At 44.7% G+C, this 17,072-nt stretch overlaps 1 protein-coding gene across 1 annotated transcript in view; it reads left to right on the top strand.

Annotated features, from left to right (window-relative positions):
- sxph (saxiphilin) overlaps window positions 1–17,072 on the top strand; it is an 82,419-nt gene that overhangs the window by 52,516 nt on the left and 12,831 nt on the right. The window contains exons 8-13 of the mRNA XM_080208774.1: window positions 2,005–2,191; window positions 7,972–8,120; window positions 9,820–9,910; window positions 10,801–10,857; window positions 11,939–12,121; window positions 14,366–14,528. Coding sequence (XP_080064900.1) covers window positions 2,005–2,191; window positions 7,972–8,120; window positions 9,820–9,910; window positions 10,801–10,857; window positions 11,939–12,121; window positions 14,366–14,528 — 830 coding nt within the window. The remainder of the gene's footprint in view (window positions 1–2,004; window positions 2,192–7,971; window positions 8,121–9,819; window positions 9,911–10,800; window positions 10,858–11,938; window positions 12,122–14,365; window positions 14,529–17,072) is intronic.

Here is a 17,072-nt window from a genome sequence, read left to right as displayed (position 1 = left end):
ACCCATTTCTGCCTCATCTCAGTCCACCTGCTGTTGAAATCTTCATTCATGCCTTTGTCATCGACCGACTTAAAGATTCCAATGCTCCTCTGGCCAGTCTCCCACTTTGTAGCCTTCACTGCTACAAAACACTGCTACAAAACACTGCTGCCCATATCGCTGTGGCACTGTGTTCAATTCCCTCCACAGCCTCTCTCCTTTCTGTCTCTGTAACCTCCAGGACTCTAACCTGGTGTTGTGAGACTCCTTACTCTGTAACCTCCTCCAGCTCTACACTCTCCGTAATCTCTGCCTCTCACATCCTCAGTTGTGATTACTTCACCATTGGCAGCCAGTCCTTCAAGTTGCCTAGATCCTAATGGCCTCTCTAAACCTCTCTACATCTCTCAAAATAAAAACAGAAAATGCTGGAAAAGCTCTGCTGGACAGACTGTAGAGAGAGAAACAGAGTTAATGTTTCAAATTCAATATGACTCTTCTTTCAGAACTGCAGAGCCCCTCTCCTTTAGTAAACCAAGCCTTTGGTCATCTGCCCCAGTATCTCCTTATGTGGCTCCATGCCAAATGTTGTTTGATTATCACTCCTGACAAGCCCTGATGTTTTACTATGTTCTAGATGCTATCTAAATGCAAGTTATTGTTGCTGGTGCTGTTGTCTCTGCTTCAGCTGAGGACTGTTATAGAATGACATTTTGAGAATCGCATTGTGTGATATTATTATGTGAATACTTATGTATGTCCATATCCTCCCAATAAAGTTAATAAATGTGTAATGTTCTTGGAGTAGGAAAGATAGGAAACATGAGAATCCTAGACTGTTGTAGCACACCCAAGATTTCATTGGATGAAAATGTTTTTGGAAGATGTCTGCTAACTAGGGGCAGCACGGTGGTTAGCACTGCTGCCTCACAGCACCAGAGACCCGGTTCGATTCCTGGCTTGGGTCACTGTGTGTGTGGAGTCTGCACATTCTCCCCGTGTCTGTGTGAGTTTCCCCCGGGTGCTCCAGTTTCCTCCCACACTCCAACGATGTGCAGATTAAGTTGATTGGCAATAGTAAGTTGCCCCTCAGTGTCAGGGGGAATAACAGGATAAATATATGGGGTTATGGGGATAGGGCCCGGGTCAGATTGTGGTTGGTGCAGGCTCGATGGGCTGAATGGCCTCCTCCTACACTGTAGGGATTCAATGAGTCTACGAATTGCCCATTGTGATTTCAAGAATCTGCAAAAACCCTTAAGAAAGGGGATAGACAATATCAGAAGTGACTCTTGTGGGAATGAAACCCCATTGTGTAGGTACTTCCCTATGGAACAATTCAAAATTAAACTCATCGCCCCATTAACACAGTCACTCCCAATTTGATGCAAACTCACTGAGCCTTCTTATGATAACACCCGGTATTTTCCATGGCCATCACACTTCTTAGAATAATATAAGGTAATGTTGTTTAAGAACAGCGCAATGCTTTACTTAGAATCTACTTCAAATCCTTGGGAACCACCCTGCACATCGATCACAATTAACATCATTGAGAGTCTTACAGCATAGAAGGAGGCCATTTGGGTCAGCAAGGCTGTGCAAGCTCTTTGAAAGTAGAATCCAATCAATCCCACACCCTTCCCCTTCCCCAAGCCCAACAGATTCTAAATATCTGACCAATTCCTGATTTGAAAGTTACTGTCGAATTAGCTTCTTTCAGATAAAGCATTGTCAAACTCGCTTTAATAAAAATTCCTCAACTCCCCCTGGTGTTTTTTGATGATTAATTTAAATCTGTGTCCACAGGCTACCTTCCTGCCAGTTTCCCCGTATTCACTCCATCAAAATTTGAAAATAGCATTGACCTTCCCCTTAAACTGCTCTGCCCTGGGGAGAGCTATTCCAGTCTTTCCACATCACTGGAATGAATGAGACTTGATCGGGAGACTATCCAGAAGTAAGATCATTGCTGTGTCACAGTTGGGGAATGGTTTGGGGCTAACGGCTTGGTGCTTATTGCAGCATCTCTTTGGGAGAAACGGGAAGCAGTTGCGGCGGTTCCAGCTATTTGGCTCGGCTGGTTTCAGCGGGAGAAACCTGATGTTTCAGGATGCCACTCAGAAGCTTTTGCTTCTTGCAGACGATGCTGACATCAACCAGGTGCTGGGGTTAGACTACATCGCGCTGCTGAAAGGACTGGGCCATGGAGGTAATGCGGTGATGCAATCTCTCTCAGCTACGGTTTAATATCTAACACTTTCTCCCTCTCTTTCACTCTGATCAACGGATTTGAAACGTGAAACCTGTTTTCTCTTCCTACAGATGCTGCTGAGTTTTCCCAGTATTCCCTGCTCTTACTGTTGATGCTGTTAACAGTACTGGTTAAACATTCCCCCAGTCACCAGCAGAGATTAATTTGGCCAGGATACTTTGTCTTAGATAGGAAGAGTGATGAGGTCCTGCAGCAACAGTTTAGGGATTCAGGTAGAAAGTTAAAAAGCAGGAACTCTAGGGTTGTAATCTCAGGATTGCTCCCTGTGCCATGTGCTAAGTGAGGCTAGGAATAGGAAGATGGTGCAGTTCAACATGTGGCTAAACAGCTGGTGTAGGAGGGATCTCCTCAGGAGCAGGTAGACCTGAAGGATGAGTTGCATCTAAACTGGAAGGGCATAAATGTTCTGGCTGGGAGGTTTGCTACTGTCAAACGGGACTGTTTAAACTAGTTTGGCGGGGGGGTGGGAACCAAATCAAAGGGGAACCAGAGAGTAGGGGTCAGTAAGACTCAAAGAAAGAGCAGGCAGAGTGTGGTTACTAATCAAAGAGGGTCTGATGAGCTGAAGTGCATTTGTTTCAATGCGAGAAGTGAAAAAGGAAAGGCAGATGAATTTAGGGCTTGGATTAGTACTTGGAACTATGATGTTGTTCCTATTACAGAAACTTGGACTTCAGTAAGGCCTTTGACAAGATCCCTCATGGCAGACTGGTGCAGAAGGTGAAGCCATATAGGATCAGAGGGGAGCTGGCAAGGTGGATACAAAACTGGCTTGGTCATGGAAGACAGAGGGTAGCAGTGGAAGGTTGTGTTTCTGAATGGAGGGCTGTGACAAGTGGCGTTCGTCAGGCATCGGTGCTAGACCTTTTGCTGTTTGTAATGTATATAAATGATTTGGAGGAAAATGTAACTGGATTGATTAGTAAGTTTGCAGATGACACAAAGGTTGGTGGATTTGCAGATAGGGATAAGGACCATCAGAGGATACAGCAGGATATAGATCAGTTGGAGACTTGGGCCTAGAGATGGCAGATGGAGTTTAATCTGGACAAATGTGAGATAATGCATTTTGGAAGGTCTAAATATACAGTAAGTGCAGAACCCTTAGGCAGAGGGATCTGGTTGTACAGGTACACCGGTCACTCAAAGTGCCAGCGCAGGTGGAGAAGGTTGTCAAGAAGGCAAACTGTATGCTTGCCTTCATCGACTGGGGCATTGAGTTTAAAAATCGGCAAGTCATGTTGCAGCTTTATTGAATCTTAGTTAGGCTGTGCTTGGAATAGTGTTCAATTCTGGTTGCCACAGGACGTGGAGGCTTTGGAGAGGGTACAGAAAAGATTTACCAGGATGTTGCCTGGTATGGAGGGCATTAACCAAGAGGAGAAGTTGGAGAAACTTGGTTTGTTCTCAACGGAAAGACGGAGGTTGAGGGGCGACCTGATAGAAGTCTACAAGATTGAGAAGCACGGATAGAGTGGATAGTCAGAAGCTTTTTCCCAGGGTGGAAAAGTCAATTACTAGGGGGCATAAGTTTAAGGTGCAAGGGGCAAGGTTTAAAGAAGATGTACGAGGCAAGTATTTTACACAGAGGGTATTGGGTGCCTGGAATTTGCTGCTGGGGAAGGTAGTGGAAGCGGATATGATAGTAACATTCAAGGGACATCTTGACAAATCCATGAATAGGATGGGAATAGAGGGATACAGTCCCCGGAAGGGTCGGGGGTTTTAGTTCAGTTGGGCAGCATGGTCGGGGCAGGCCTGGGGGGGCCAAAGGCCCTGCTCCTGTGCTGGAATTTTCTTGTTCTTTGTTCTTATTAAATTGTGTTTAATTTTGGACTTTTCCTTTTTGTCAATCCTTGACTACACACTCACTGTTGTTGATGTAACAGCAACTCTGACCAGATAACTATTCACCTCCTTTAACTCAGTAAATTATACCTTCATGCATACAGATTGAGAACAAGCAAGAGCTGGAGGGTAGCTGTGTGAACTCAAAGTACATTTAACATTAGAAAACCAGCTTGCAGGTGCAGCAGGTGGTCAGGAAGGCGAATGGGATGCTGGCCTTCATAGCGAGAGGGATTGAATATAAAAGTAGGGAGGTCTTGCTGCAGCTGTATAGGGCATTGGTGAGGCCGCAGCTGGAGTACTGTGTGCAGTTTTGGGCGCCGCACCTGCGCAAGGATATTTTGGCCCTGGAGGGAGTGCAGAGGAGGTTTACTAGGCTGATACCGGAGTTGAGGGGGTTGAGCTATGAGGAGAGGCTGAATAAACTAGGCTTGTACTCGTTAAAGTTTAGAAGAATGAGGGGAGATCTCATTGAGACGTATAAGATGATGAATGGGATGGATAGGATAGAGGTGGAGAGACTCTTCCCGCTCAAAAAAGACAGTAGGACTAGGGGGCACAGCCTCAAGATAAAGGGGAGGCGGTTTAGAACGGAGTTGAGGAGGAACTTCTTCACTCAAAGGGTGGTGAATCTCTGGAATTCTCTGCCCGTTGAAGTGGTGGAGGCTGCCTCGCTAAATATTTTTAAGAAGCGGGTTGATGGGTTCTTGATAAGAGAGGGGATTAAGGGTTATGGGGAGAGGGCGGGAAAGTGGAACTGAGCCACAACAGATCAGCCATGATCTTATTGAATGGCGGGGCAGGCTCGAAGGGCTAGATGGCCTACTCCTGCTCCTATTTCTTATGTTCTTATGTTCTTAAAAGGTTTGAGTCGTTTGACCAATCTTTGGAATTGATATGAATTACAAAAATACTATTGCTGGAATCATATGAATGTCACCCAATGGTGATCTTCAATTATTTTGTGATGAATTGATTATTTACTGAACAACTTGCCAATTCAAAGTGAATCTAATGGGAAACTTAAATATCAATATTTTGAGTGGAAATGGAACTAGCTACAAATTCCTCAACTCATTGCATTCAGTTTTTTTCCCCCCATTTATCCACAAATGTACATGAATATATTCTGACACAGTAAATTTGGCAGACTATGGGTGGCATTCTCTGCCAATATTGGGAATTATGATGTGCAGGGGATTAGGACTTGTTTTGGTGGAATAACATCTCTGACCAGCAGAAAGTGAGTTTGGAAATGTGTTCTTTGACTTTGTTGGTGGGTTAAAAGTGAAAGCTTAAAGGGGAATTTCCCGCTATTCTATCTCGGGAGCCAAATTTGCGTTCATTCACATCTCATGAATGCTCACTACATGACTAACTCACCGGAATCATGTTCTGTTTAAACCAATGGATAATTAGAACAGTCTGTTTCCCAACTATATATACATGAAGTACTTTTGGCAAGCTTCACTTTGTCAAGAACCGCACCTAGTTCTCCTTTTAGAACCAGCTCTCTCTCGTTGTTAATGTGTAAACGTGATACTCAACTGTTATTATCCCAGCGAATGATATCAGGATTCAGCTTTCCGGCTCTCTTTCTTATGAATACATCACAACTCACATATTTTTCTCTCTTCCTTTCTTTCCCTCAAGAGGAGTCGACCTTCAAGCTAATATTTACAACCTCCTCCTCCCAAACAAACAAATAACAATAATCCATAAGTATTGACTTATTTGAATCTTTCAGTTATCCTAAAAGATGTGATCATGATCATTTGGATTGCGTGTGAATGATATGGAAATGAATAAATGTATGCAGGTGGTAGGTGTTAACTGACCGTTCACCTGAGCTCCCTTAAGATAGAAGCAGACTTAAACTGTGGTTGCTGGGTTAGGGAATGTCTGTGTAACTCTGTAAATAAATGTACAAGTGTGTAAAGATTGGTTCCAGTTCTATCATTCACCATCTGATCATAAAGGTTTACAGCATGGAAACAGTTCCTTTGGCCCAAGTTGTCCATGCCACCCTGTTTTTACCACTAAACTAGTCCCAGTTGCCCACATTTGGCCCATATCCTCTATACCCATCTTACCCATTTTCTGGAATAGAACACCCAACTCCACACATTATTGAATGCTCACCAAGTGAGAGTTTCATGAGTCGCACTGAAGCCTCATAAAGGACCAGAACCTCACCCAAACTGAGGTCTTCGATTTCAAGAGATGAATGACCTCCTGACTAGAGGTGAATGGCTGCTCTGAGAGCAAAAGACTACTAACAACACTTCATTCCTTCAACCCAGAATAGAGTTGCCAGAATTGGAAGAACACACAGACCTCAAAGACTCGTAGGACTGGACGTGGTTGTAGAGGCTGGAAGGGTTGAGGCTATGGAGGGTTTGAAAACAAGATGAGGGGGAAGAGGGTGGTGGATAGAGAAGTAAGAACAGAAAATGTTGGTGATACTTAATATGTCGAGGAACATGTGCGGACAGAGAAATGTTTCTGGTTCATGTTCCAGTTCAAGAATAATGCTAAAATCTAGCAGCAACCCAGACATGGATAGGGGTCCAGCAACTGGGGGAGGGTCAAAGTTAAGTGATGTTGGTGGTGGAAGGAGGTGGTTTCGGTAACTGAGCCAGGGGCTTGTGGTCGGGCTCCAAACTTCCTAACGTGTAGTAGGAAATACTTTGTCACCCAGGCCTGGATGTTGAACAAGCGAGGTGACATATCTGAGGCAGAGGGTTCACGAGGGATGATGCTGAGATAGTCCTTGAGTCATTGCATACATTTAGAATCTGATATGGGGGAGAATTGTCACTTATTTATACAGAGTGTGGCAGCGGGCAGGAAAGGCGGTACTGAAGCTGCCAGCCCCAGCAACGTAGTGTTTTAAAGATCATTGTTAAAGGCTGCCCTGGTACACAAAAGTCAGAATGGAACCCCTCCCTGTCTGTAACCCCCTCCCCCATGCAAACCCCCCACCACCCTGGCACTGCCTTTGGTATTACCCCCGGCACAGCTCCCAGTACTGCCTGGCACCTCCCAGACACTGTCCCCTGGCACAGCCTCTGGCATGCCCAGACACTGCCCCCGGCACTGCTCCTAATACTGCCCCCTGTCACTGCCTCCTGGCAAAGAACAACACAGCCCAACGAGCCCGCGCCGCCATTTTATCATTATGAGCGCCCTCCTCTACCTATGACCTTTGTCTACACCTATTGGGGAAGATTGAGGGAAGGCTAATTTAGGGACAATTTGTTACACCAATCAGCCTAAGAGCACGTTTTTGGGGTGTGGGAGGAAACTGGAGCACCCGGAGAAAACCCACGCAATCACGGGGAGAATGTGCAAACTTCTGCAGACACCGGCCCAAATCCATGTATCTGCGCAGCAAACAGTGATAGTCACTGAGCTGTCGTGTTGCCTGTCAGTTGGTCCAGTTTAAGCGTACACTAACGATGTGAAGCACTAGGCAACTCTCGAAGCAACATCCAAAAGCAACCCTCGCGTGTATGCCCCTTGTTGGACAACAAGGCGGACCGAGTCACCAGTGAAGTAAGAGAAAAGACATCAAATTACCTCTTGGCACTGCTTGTTGTCCTGCATCAGCAGTGAATGGATGACGTGTATTGGATATCCACTTACAGAGCTATGGAGGGAGGGTAGATAGAGGAGGTAGGTTGTATGATAAAACTTCTATCTAAAATGTCCAACCAGAACTCAGAACCCCGGTCAGGAGAGAAAATTGGTGGGCTGTTGGTGAGGTAGACTGTAGGAGGGGGTGATGGAAGGGTGGTGCTGCGGCATGGTTGTAAAACAAAATGTGCATTTTCCAAATGTAATATTGTGATGTTGTTCTTTGTCAGGGAGCTCCTTGGAGAACAGCATTGTGCGTTGGTGCTGTATTAGTGCAGCGGAGCAGAGCAAGTGTGAAGAATGGGCCCTGAAAACAAAATCTGACCCATTAGTCTGCATCCGAGGAACATCAATGAGTGACTGCATAGAAATGATAAAGGTGCATCATTTCACTGAATTTTAAATTTAGCATCATTGCAAAATCAGTGCCTATCTAATATATACACCGTCTCTTTGAAATATCAACATTACCTTGTCCTAAAGTTTCACACCACATAGGGAGGTGATGGCAAAATGGTATTGTCACTGGACTAAAAATCCAAAGACCCAGAGTAATGCTTTGGGGACCTGAGTCCGACTGTGAAATTTGGATTCAACATCATTCTGGAATTATAAGTGTAATGATGACCATGAACCTATCTGATTCACTGATGTCCTTTAGGGGAGGAAATCTGTTGTCGTTATCTGGTTTGGCCTACGGGTGACTCCAAGGACCCTTGCAATGTGGTTGACTCTTAAAATGCCCTCCAGCGATGCCCAGATTGTAAAGGAATTAAAAAATTGTCCATGTTGGTTGGCATAGATATGCTTCCTTGAAGAGCATGAGTATTGAATGATATAGAGAAAGAACAGAGAATGGGAATTAAGAGGATAAAAAGTTGCCATGGCTGACAAAATGGTGGCGTCAACTCAGTGAACCAAATGCCCACTCCAGTTTTTTGCCCACATATTCTGTACACAACTTGGACAGTATCCACATAACTGTACCCATTACAAGGGGCAGTACCCACGTAACTGTACACACAACATGGACAGTATGAACATAACTGTACTCACAACATAGGGCAGTATCCACATAACTGTACCCATAACATGGGACAGTGCCCACAGAACTGTATACATAATATGGAGCAGGAACTGCATAACTGTACACACAACATAGGGTAGTATCCCATAATTTACCCTCAACATGGGACAGTACCACATAACTGTACCCACAACATAGTGTAGTATTCACATAACTTACGCTTAACATGGGACAGTGCCCACATAACTGTACCCACAACATGGAACTGTGCCCACATAACTGTACCCACAACATGGGACAGTATCCATATAACTGTACACATAACATAGGGCAGTATCACAGAACTGTATCCATAACTGGGCCTGTACTGTGCTGTAACGTTCTATGCTCTATGTTCTAACATAGGGCAGTATCCGCACAAATGTATCCCAAAATGGGACAGTGCCCACATAACTGTACACACAACATGAGACAGAATGCATGTAAGTGTGTTCCAAAATGAGGAACTGCCTACAGAATCACAAGTTCAGGATGCTCCTTTAGGAGTGAATGGATAAATATTGGCTTTAGGTAGAAAATGAAATATATTTTTTGCCAAACATTTCTAAGCAGGGTAACAGATATTGCCATTCGTTTACACCTTGTAAAATATTATAGTTGTACTAAGATGATGTTGATGGAGATGAGGTAATTTGGCCTGGTGTTGGTCACCCATCAGAACAAATCCTCTGTGTCTCCTTTTAGGCATCCCAGTGATCTGAGGTTTCTATCTTCACTTCCTCATTCAGAAATCCATCTCAGAATAGAGGGTGTGTTTCTGATGAATGGTCTGTTTGTCTCTACACATGCTGCCAGACCTGCTGAGCACTTCCTGCATTTTCTGTTTTAATTTCAGATTTTCAGCTTCTGCAGTGTTTTGCTTTTGTAATCGTTTCGGTTTCGGAAGTTGAATCCTCTGTATGCGAGGGAGAGGATTTTGCTGTCAGATTTAATCTTTCCTGTAATCTTGGAGCTCAGAGCCTAACGAAAGAATTTCTTTATCTTGTTGAAGAGGGATGAGGTGGATGCAGCCTCCCTTGATGCAACTCATGCTTACATCGCTGGGAACTGTGGTCTTGTCCCTGTGGTGACTGAATATTACGGTATGTAACTCAGTCACTTTGGTACTTACATTAGTTTTGATGGACATTTGTAATGATTGAGTTGAAGGTGGTTGTAATGGAGAAGAGAATGTGACTTGCATTCAGGAGCAATATCCAATGGCACAGGTTAGGTGCAACACAGATTGCACACTTTTAGTCCAAGATTCCTGTGATGCATTTTCCCTTCCAGAAATATGACAGAAGAATTCCAATATCAAGGCACTGAATCCAAAGCAGAGCCTCAGTTAAGGTTCAGGCTTTGGTATCAATGTCATTTCAGATAGGGAGCCAAGTGCGTACTGTATGATAGAATCCCTACAGTACAGAAGGAGGCCATTTGGCCCATCAAGCCTCTACTGACCACAATCACACCCAGGCTGGTTTGTGTAATGCAGTGGGCTTTGTTCACGATCTTTTGTAGCTTCTTGCAGGAGCAGGGGCTGTGATACATCCTGAACTCCCCCAAGTTACCATCCCTTCCGAATTGTCATCGAGTCTCTCCCAATAAAGAGTAGACTCCAGGACAAGGCTGAGAGTGTTCCAGGAGGAAAACCATTGGGGGCAAAAAAAAAATGTTTTTCCATCTTCTTGTTTCTTTACTAGTTACAATAAATGCTGGTGGGTAAAAAACTGTTTGACTGGAGATCAAATGATGAAACTTCCAGCAGTGTATCTAAAGGGGACAACCCGACCCCAGTACTGGGTAAATATACCCTTTGTGCCCCACATATGGCTCACTCAATGATAGTAATTATCATGCAAGACTTATCCAATGTGACATGTATTCACAAGCACATTCTCACACAAAGCACCTTCAAGTCACACACGACACCAACATTGTAAACCGCGTGTAAATCTTCCAGCTGGATGTTATTTGTTCTGTGTTCCAGGGGAAAAATGTGCAACAGCGAATGGGAATAACGGAGAGACACACTTTGAGGCAGAAGGTACAGTGCTCATAACCACCTGAAGAAAAATAGAACAAAAGATGGGCCGAAGGGCCTCTCTTTATGCTGTAGAACTCTATAACTCTATGAAAAGTTAGATTCTGCGGGTGTTGGAAATCCAAGGTAAAAGCAGAAAATGCTTGGAATATCCAACAGTTCTGGCAGCATCTGTGCAGAGAGAGAAATACGGAGACATCTGATGGAATGTCTTTGACCTGAAACGTTAACTCTATTCCTGCCACTCCTGATGCTGCCTGACCCGTGGGGGGGGGGTTTCCAGGAATTTTGTAATGAGTATCCAAGGATTTGGGGTGTGATCTGAAAGTCCTCTCCTTACATTAACAGTGGAGCGAGTGCGGGAGGGAATATTGCCAGTTGCAAGTTGCGGCAATCACCAACGTAGTTAATGACAGACACATCACTGAGGTGATCACACTTTAACTAGGTGTGAGCAGCCACTTGAATGGCAGAACAGGCTTAATGGGGGTGATCCTACTAAAAAAGTTGCCGAAAGATCTTGAAAACAGAAGAGAATCGCACCCATCTTTGGGTGAGCTCCCAGACACAGTCATATGGCACTTAGAAAAAGAAATTAGACAAAGTGTGATTCTCGCCAGTAGGGGGAGTGGGCGGGGCCTATTCATACTGAGAAGCTGGCTGCTGGCTCTAAGGGCAACATTGTGCAGTGTCCTGATCTTCCAGTGTATTGTGTACACTGATCTGAAAATAAGCAAATTAATATTTAAATAAGCCCACTGATTACCCTGGCAGAACAGAGCCAGTAACATTGCGAGAGGTGAGAAACCGGGTACAAACCCATTTTTTTGCCACTTGCAGGATCTTACTGGCTTGCCATACCCATTGATCAGCATGATGAGCTGGTATGATTGTCCCCCCCAGTGTGTTTCAACACCAATGTAATTGAACCTGATAATGTTGGAAACTTGCTCGCTGTATTTGCCTGATATGAGTGACTCCTCATGATAAGTGGGTATGGTGTAGGCGATAGGAATGCTGTGGCTTTCTTGAAGTTACCGTACTCCATTTACCTACGTGCCACACCTTGTGATCCTGTCCCCAGTTCTGCCTCCGGTCTATGCTGTTGCTGTGGTGAAGAAGACTTCTCGGAGCGAGAAACTATTTAATCTAGTGGGAAGGCGAAGCTGCCACGGCCACATGTACAGTCCAGCAGGGTGGCTTCTCTTAACAAAATACACCATCAGATCTGACCAAAACACCACTGACATCTGCAACATCAATAAAGGTAAGAGGGATCCAGCACTAAGCCTGTGTGTGTGAGACAGAGCAAGAGAGAGACAGGTTCAAATATTGGATGCATCAGTTCCACCATAAACATGAGCCTTACTTAATATTTGTCCTGGAGTCTTCAGGGATTAATGATTAGTCTCGAAGATATCTCTGTAAGCAGCTCCTTCGTACAGTTTTATTTATTTCATTCATAAAAATGTATAAAAGACGAGAAGGAGAGAAAGGTTGTCTGAACATTAATCAGTTGAGTGAGGAAGGACAGAATTTCCCTGTGGGCTTCAGATCTCTAATATCTGGATGCGTTGGGGACCCCACAGCAACTACACAATATTACTGGAGGCAGCCTCCTAATTGCTCACCTCCAGGCTCACTTCCAATTAAGGATGGCAGTTTGAATTTTTAAATATTATTCCTCCGTGGGATATGGGCATCGCTGGCAGGACAGCAAATATTGCCCATCTGTAATTGCCCTTGAGAAGGCTGTGATGAAGTGCCTTCTTGAAACGCTGCCATGTATGTGGTGTAGGTACGCCTCCCTAGCTGTTAGAGAGGGAGTTCTAGGATTTTGACCCAACAACAGTGAAGGAATGGCGATGTATTTCCAAGTCAGGATGGCGAGTGACTAGGGGGGTGTTGTGTATGTGGTGTCTGTCTCTATAAAACAGAAGTGGATCATTTGATCTGAGAGTCAAATGGGAACTGAGTGAGTGATGACCTCAGAGGGTGGTGTCCTCTCTTGGGAAGAACCATCTATCAGCCATGTAGGTAACACCATAAAGATCGAGCATGATTCCAGGGCAGTCTAGAGCTGCAATTTCTTATTGATAAATATCTTTTGTTCCTAATAAAGTCTACAATCTCTTGATGAAATCTCTTCCACTTAGAAAGGAAACCAGAACTAAAGGGCACAGCCTCAAAATAAGGTGGGGGGTGGGGGGGGTCAGTTTAGAACAGAGTTGAGGAGGAACTTCTTCTCTCAGAGGGTGGTGAATCTCTGGAATTCTCTGCCCGTTGAAGCGGTGGAGGCTACCTCGTTGAATATGTTTAAGTCACGGGTAGATAAATTTCTGATAGACGAGGAAATTAAGGGTTATGGAGAGCAGGCGGGTAAGTGGAACTGATCCACTTCAGATCAGCCATGATCTTATTGAATGGCAGGGCAGGCTCGAAGGGCTAGATGGCCTACTCCTGCTCCTATTTCTTATGTTCTGATGAAATCAGAAGTGCCATGACCTAACAGAGGGGAACCTCCAGGTGTTCCCGTGTGTCCACTATTTGAAATGTTGGCCCTTGCCAGTTTACCCAGAGGGCCAATACTTCTGAAGTCTTGCGAGCCACAGTGGGCACTCTGGGACTGAAAGAGATCTTCAACGGATAAGTCAAGCCAGAAGGGAACAATCCAGGCTTGGATTAAGTACTTGGCAAGTGACTGCATGATAAGAGCATATATAAATAGATTAGGAAGGAAGTTGGAAGCACAATTAGGAAGGCAAAGTGGAGCAATAAAACTAAATTATCAAGGAAAATGAAACAAAATAGTAAAATATTTTCTTGTTAATAATAAATGAATGGCTGGGAGGGGGATAGAGAGAATAATACCACAGATATTAAATAGTTATTTTGATTTGGTATTTATGAGGGACGTAGAATCATAGAATTCCTACAATGCAGGAGAAGGCCACTCGGCCCATCAAGCCTCTGACAGAGCGTCTTAACCAGGCCCACCCTCTGCCCTATCGCTGTAACTCCATACAGTGTGTTAGGTTGCCAACCAGCCGCTTGCATGCACTGCAGAATACACCTGGAAGTGGAGATGGGTGAGGGAGGCCAGCACTTCTGGATCCAGATCACACCCTCCACTCTTTCAGTTCAGCTTTCGCTGAGGCACTGTGCCACGGACCCGGGTTCAATTCCTGGCTTAGGTGACTGTCTGTGTGGAGTTTGCATATTCTCCCCGTGTCTGCGTGGGTTCCCTCCAGGTGCTCTGGTTTCACCCCACAATTCAAAGCTGAGTGAGTTAGGTGGATTGGCCGTGCTAAATTACCCATAGTTTTAGGGGGACTAGCCAGGGTAAATGCATGGGGTTGTGGGGATAGGGCCTGGATGGGGTTGTGGTCAGCATAGACTGAATGGCCTCCTTCTGCACTATAGGATACTATGATTTTGGCTCTGCAGAGGGAATGGAAATTCCATCCCTTTGTATGATAAGTTCATCTCTTTTTCTCCCATTGATTTCCAGCGTATACAAATTACTTCCGCAAAGGCTGTATGCCCGGAATGAATGCTAAAGGCAAACTTTGTAAAGTCTGCATTGGAAGGGAGCATATTAGGTCTAAACCATTTAATCAGAGGTGTGCAGCAAACCATGATGAACTTTACTATGGCAACATGGGCGCCTTGCGGTAAGTGTTACACCATGGAAACTGATAATGTTTATCTGCTTTGTTTCTGCTGTGAAGCATGTTGGGATGTTTTGAGATTGTGAAAGGCATTATAAAAATGCAAGTCTTCCTTCTGTCTCCTTTTCTGCCCATTCACTTAAGTAAATAATAACTCAGCATGGAGAAGTCCTGGTCCGATCCCTGTGTGTCCCAGTTGTAGCTGGAACAACAGTTTGGGGGTTGCTACTGGCATCAGCCTCCCTTCTTAGGGAGGAGAAAAGGTTTATCAGAGTTCTCAATCAAGAACAGTTTCAGTAACTCCCACTGTGCCTACTCTACAGTGGACATTGGGTGGGAACTAGTTGGTTAGCTCAGTTGGCTGGACGGCTGGTTAGCGATGATAACAGTGTGGGTTCAATTCCCATACCAGCTGAGGTTATTCATGAAGGCCCCACCTTCTTAACCTTACTCATAAGAATACACCTGGAGATGGAAATGGGTGAGGGAGGCCAGCACTGCTAGATAGCCTGAGGTGTGCTGACCCTCAGGTTAAAGCTCCACAAAAAGCTCCCCCCTCAAAGGGATGAGCAGCCCATGGTCATCTGGGACTATGGCAACTTTACCTTAAAGATTCAATCTGCAATTCAATGCACAGTTTTGGTCTTATCTGAGGAAGGATGTTCTTGCTCTAGAGGGAATGCAGAGAGGTTTAACAAGCTGAGTCCTGGGATGGTGGGACTGATGTTTGAGGAGAGATTGGGTCGGTTAGGATTATATTCATTGGAGGAATGAGGGGCAATCTCATAGAAACCTATAAAATTCTAATGGGATTAACAGGATAGATGCAAGTACGGTGTTCCCGATGGTTAGAGTGTCCAGAACCAGGGGTCATAGTATGAGGATACAGGTTAGACTGTTTAGGACAGAGACAAGGAGAAATTTCTTCACCCAGAGAGTAGTAAGGCTGTGGAATTCACTATCACAGAAAGCAGTCGAGAACAAAACATTGTATTGTTTTCAAGAAGCAGTTAGATATAACACTTCAGGTGAAAGAGATCAAAGGATGAGGGGGAAGGTGGGATCAGGCTATCCCTGAGTTGGATGATCAGCCACAATCATAATGAATGGCGGAGCAGGCTTGAAGGGCTGAGTGGCCTCCTCCTGCTCCTTTTTTTTTTATATCTCTATGTTAATCTCTGGCTCCCCAATTTCTGAACCCCACTTGACCATTGATTTTAGTTTACATGTGAATAGGTAAGGTACTGAAAGGATGCTAGCATTCATGGAATCACAGCCCTGGAATATCGGGTACAGTATTGCTCTCCTTATTTGAGGAAGGAGGTAAATGTGAAAGATTGGACAGGCTAGACTTGTATCCACCGGAGTTTAGACGAGTAAGAGGTGACTTGATTGAAACATATAGGCTGGGATTTTACAGCCTCGCTCGTCCTGAAACTGTAAAACCCTGAGGTCAACGGACCTCTCCATTGTCCACCCCTCACCTGCTCTGATTCTCATGGCTGGAGGGGTGGCCATAAGATCTTGAGGGGTCTTGACAGGGTGGGTGTGGAGAGGATGTTCCCTCTTGTGGGAGAAGCTAGAACAAGAAGTCACCGTTCAAAAATAAGGGGTCACTTGTTTAAGATGGAGATAGGGAGAATTTGTTTCTCTGAGGGTTGTGAGTCTCTGGAACTCTCCCTCAAAAGGCAGCGGAAGCAGAGACTTTGAATATTTTTAAGACAGAGCTGGATAGATGCTTGATAAACAAAGGGGTGAAAGATTATTGGGGATGGGCGGGAACGTGGAGTTGAAGCTGAAATCAGTTCAGCCACCGGCATACCCACATCATGATACTGAATAGCAGAGTGGGCTCAAGGTGCCAAGAGGCTTACTCTCGCTCCTAACTAGCATATTCATAAAGAACTACAGAAGAGGAGTGAGACTAAGAGTTCAAATTAAAATGAAACTCTGACTTTCACAGCGATTCCAAAGTTAGATTTGATCTGATGAAGCCCAAGGATAGTATGTTATTGGAGCTAGTGGAAGCAGACTGGAGCATCGCAAACAGTCCTCAGGAAATGCCAATTGAGAAACCATAGGAGGAGGCCATTCAGCCTTTTGAATCTGTTCTGCCATTAAGATCTATTGACCCATTTTTCTCCATATTACTTGATACCCTACTTCATAGCATCTATCAATCTTCATCTTGGACCTTGGTGGAAACTCATCTCATCCTGAGATGAGCTGATGATCTCATTTTTGTGCCATCATTAAGACCACCTCTTTAATATTGCTTGACTTTGCCCATCTCAGTGCAAACCCTCATCCATGCCATTGTTCTCTCCAGACTTGTCTACTCCAACACATTCCTGGCTGCTCGCCCACACTCTACCATCTGTAAACTCGTCCAAAACTCTGTCTCTTCACTTGCACCAAGTCCCATTACCCTCTGCTCACTGGTCCCAGAAAGCAATATCTTCATTTTAAAATTCTCGTTCTTGTTTCAGATCCCTCCATATGCTTGTCTCTTCCCAATCCTGCAATCTGTCCTCACAAACCTCTGAG

The sequence above is a fragment of the Carcharhinus amblyrhynchos genome, chromosome 20 (genome assembly GCF_965287045.1).
Source record: "Carcharhinus amblyrhynchos chromosome 20, sCarAmb.v2.hapA, whole genome shotgun sequence".
Taxonomy (NCBI): Eukaryota; Metazoa; Chordata; class Chondrichthyes; order Carcharhiniformes; family Carcharhinidae; genus Carcharhinus; species Carcharhinus amblyrhynchos.
The sequence above is the reverse complement of the archived record's forward strand: the minus strand, read 5'-3'. Positions and strand labels throughout refer to the sequence as shown.